Source organism: Lynx rufus, unplaced genomic scaffold, assembly GCF_022079265.1.
Source record: "Lynx rufus isolate CCGP_SWC_20201006 ecotype Redwood Valley unplaced genomic scaffold, mLynRuf1.p SCAF_6, whole genome shotgun sequence".
Lineage (NCBI taxonomy): Eukaryota > Metazoa > Chordata > Mammalia > Carnivora > Felidae > Lynx > Lynx rufus.
Window position 1 is genome coordinate 67,097,102 of NW_025814878.1, and position 3,532 is coordinate 67,100,633.

At 44.9% G+C, this 3,532-nt stretch overlaps 1 protein-coding gene across 1 annotated transcript; it reads left to right on the forward strand.

Moving 5' to 3' along the window:
* The first annotated feature begins 369 nt into the window (after positions 1–369).
* On the forward strand, positions 370–1,788 carry CNR1 (cannabinoid receptor 1). The gene is made up of 2 exons (XM_047103277.1): positions 370–455; positions 531–1,788. The coding sequence occupies exons 1-2, from the start codon at positions 370–372 to the stop codon at positions 1,786–1,788; spliced, it is 1,344 nt and encodes a 447-aa protein (XP_046959233.1).
* Positions 1,789–3,532: the final 1,744 nt, after the last annotated feature.

Sequence of the window (3,532 nt, forward strand, 5' to 3'; positions counted from 1 at the left end):
TTCCTTTAGCTTGACTATCAGGAAGTGTGTACAGGATCACACAGTGACTTAAATCCAGGCAGCTTAAATAATGAAAGAGATATTTTTTGGTGGGTGCCACCAACATCACCAACTTCGGGTGGCTTTTCTCTGACTGACTGACTCATTTTGTTGATTAAGTCTGACAAGAATTTCATTTAGGCTCAGAGACAGGAATGAAATAACGTGATGGTACACATTTGGGATATTTACAGTAGGTTTTAAAAAAATTATTGTTATTCTCCCAGTCTTCTCACCATTCAGCTTATTTGTTTTCCCTCCTGTTAGGATTCCCTGCTGCGGGTCTCCTCCTCAGTCATTTTGAGTTTGGCCTAATCCAAGACGGAGGTTATGAAGTCTATCCTAGATGGCCTTGCCGATACCACCTTCCGCACCATCACAACAGACCTCCTCTACGTGGGCTCCAATGACATTCAGTACGAAGATATCAAAGGTGACATGGCATCCAAATTAGGGTACTTCCCACAGAAATTTCCTTTAACTTCCTTCAGGGGAAGCCCCTTCCAAGAAAAGATGACTGCAGGAGACAACTCCCAGTTAGTCCCGGCAGACCAGGTGAACATCACCGAATTTTACAACAAGTCCCTTTCATCCTACAAGGAGAATGAGGAGAACATCCAGTGTGGGGAGAACTTCATGGACATGGAGTGCTTCATGATTCTGAACCCCAGCCAGCAGCTGGCCATCGCCGTCTTGTCCCTCACACTGGGCACCTTTACGGTTCTGGAGAACCTGCTGGTGCTGTGTGTCATCCTTCACTCCCGCAGCCTTCGCTGCCGGCCCTCTTACCACTTCATCGGCAGCCTGGCAGTGGCCGACCTCCTGGGCAGCGTCATTTTTGTCTACAGCTTTGTTGACTTCCACGTGTTCCACCGCAAAGATAGCCCCAATGTGTTTCTTTTCAAACTCGGTGGGGTCACCGCCTCCTTCACGGCCTCAGTAGGCAGCCTGTTCCTCACGGCCATTGACAGGTACATATCTATTCACAGGCCCCTGGCTTATAAGAGGATTGTCACCAGGCCCAAGGCCGTGGTGGCATTTTGCCTGATGTGGACCATAGCAATTGTGATTGCTGTGCTGCCTCTCCTGGGCTGGAACTGCAAGAAGCTGCAGTCTGTTTGCTCAGACATTTTCCCGCTCATTGATGAAACCTACCTGATGTTCTGGATCGGGGTCACCAGTGTGCTGTTGCTGTTTATCGTGTACGCATACATGTATATTCTCTGGAAGGCTCACAGCCACGCGGTCCGCATGATTCAGCGCGGCACCCAGAAGAGCATCATCATCCACACGTCAGAGGACGGCAAGGTGCAGGTGACACGGCCCGACCAAGCCCGCATGGACATCAGGCTGGCCAAGACCCTGGTTCTGATCCTTGTGGTTTTAATCATCTGCTGGGGCCCTCTGCTTGCGATTATGGTGTATGATGTCTTTGGGAAGATGAACAAGCTCATTAAGACGGTGTTTGCCTTCTGCAGTATGCTGTGCCTGTTGAATTCCACCGTGAACCCCATCATCTACGCTCTGAGGAGCAAGGACCTGAGACATGCTTTCCGGAGTATGTTCCCCTCGTGTGAAGGCACCGCACAGCCTCTTGATAACAGCATGGGGGACTCGGACTGCCTGCACAAGCATGCCAACAACACAGCCAGTGTTCACAGGGCCGCGGAGAGCTGCATCAAGAGCACGGTCAAGATCGCCAAGGTGACCATGTCTGTGTCCACAGACACGTCTGCCGAGGCTCTGTGAGCCTGACGCCTTCCTGGCAGCCCAGGAAAAGAAGTTCATTTTTTTTTAAAGCTTAAAATCTAGAAAAGTCTGTCGTCTCATCGGTTATATTTTTTTAAGTTTACCATGCTCAGTGAAAGGTGATTGTCACCAGGATCAGTTATCAGTTCTCTAGCATTTCAATAGCATAGATACTGAAACTCAGTTCTTCAGGAGTTTACAGTGAAGAAAGCCTGCTGCTTATGTGACTGAAGCTTCTTCAGAGTCTCAGTGAAACAGGAGAGAAACCTGTGGCTACACAGTTTGAAGTCTAAGTAACCACAGGGAAACACCATCAAATGAGTAATGCCTTTGTAACCACAACTTTCATTATAATGTGAAATGTATTTGTCCATAAGTATCAGAGATGTCCATTTTTACAAGTTACAGAGTACTAAAGTAGAGCTATTTTGTAAAAATGTATTGTGTCATGTGAGGTGTGTATCCGTGTTTACTGTGTGTTATTTATATTTGTCTAGTTCAGCAAAACTGAAAGGTAGACTTTCATGAGAACAGTGGAACACAAGCAGCAGATACGTGCCAGTGAGATCACTTTTTAAAAAATTATTGCCCGTGACTTTTAGACACCTTAACATTTTTTTCCAATCTATTCAAATTTGACATTGAAATAACCATAAAGGTTTATTTTTTGTTAATGCAACGGGAAGAATTTGAAGACTATCCAGAATATTGAGCAGAATTCATTGACACTTAAAAATTTGTTAGCCCTGCATTTTCATACGTGGACATTTATTATCTTCTGGACTATAGCTGTTCTGTTGGGTGATGGATTACAATCAGAATGGAAGAGAGAAGGCATATTGACTTTTCTGGCTGACATCTCTGACTTTCTTTAGTCTTTAGCTATTACTAGACCTCTTAAGACAGCATGTGTCAATCTTAATGTATATTGTTATCACTGTGCAATTGCTGTTTACTTGAAGGGTACTGCATTCTTATATTCCAGGTTTAAGTAGATTTCATGCCTGGGTGGCCAAATGAGTCTTCATTTTTTCTTAATTGAAAAGAAGTATTGTCTGGATCAGTAAAATTATACCGTGTGTGAGTGTGAATATAAATGTGTGTGTGTGTGTATGTGTGTGTATCTATCCCGTAACTGTTACAGTAATGTCGTAAAGTGAGAAAACTGTGACCAAGTGTAAACCGTATCACTCGCTGCATTCTTGCACATGAAGTCAGTTTCTAAAATTGAGTTCTTCCAGAAACCTTGTTGATAAAAATACTCACCATAAACGTTCAGGAAATTCTCCTCCCTTCCCCCCATCTTGAGAGATTGGGTCAAGTGCTACTAAATTGACCTTTAGATATTTCAAAAGACCAGTGTCTGGCAAGGAATCATCAATGACAGATGCAAGTGAAGGTCTGTATTTACCATGTCAGTGTTGGGAAATGAGTATCTTGGTTTCTGAGCACCTAATGTCGACCAAGTCCACGATCATCAGAAGGGAAGTGGTTCTAAATAAAGCCCCCGTGGTAACATTTTTCCGTTGAGTGTGTAGTGATATGACCCTGTTTAACTAGCACTGTACCCCTCTTGCTGAAGTAGGACACCAGGTCTGGTCCATGTGGCGAAGGAGACCAGTCAGACAGTGGGCAAGACAGAGAAAGACAGTGAGGAGCCGACACGCTTGTGACTGAGGCTTGGATGACATGTGACTCTTTCTATGCTTCATTCAGATGCCCTTGGTGACAACCCCGGACCCAG

Coding starts and splice junctions, on each gene's coding strand:
- CNR1 (XM_047103277.1), top strand. CDS start 370: ATGAAGTCTATCCTAGATGGCCTTGCCGATACCACCTTCCGCACCATC. Junction 456..530: donor GTGGGCTCCAATGACATTCA/GTACGAAGATAT, acceptor AACTTCCTTCAG/GGGAAGCCCCTTCCAAGAAA.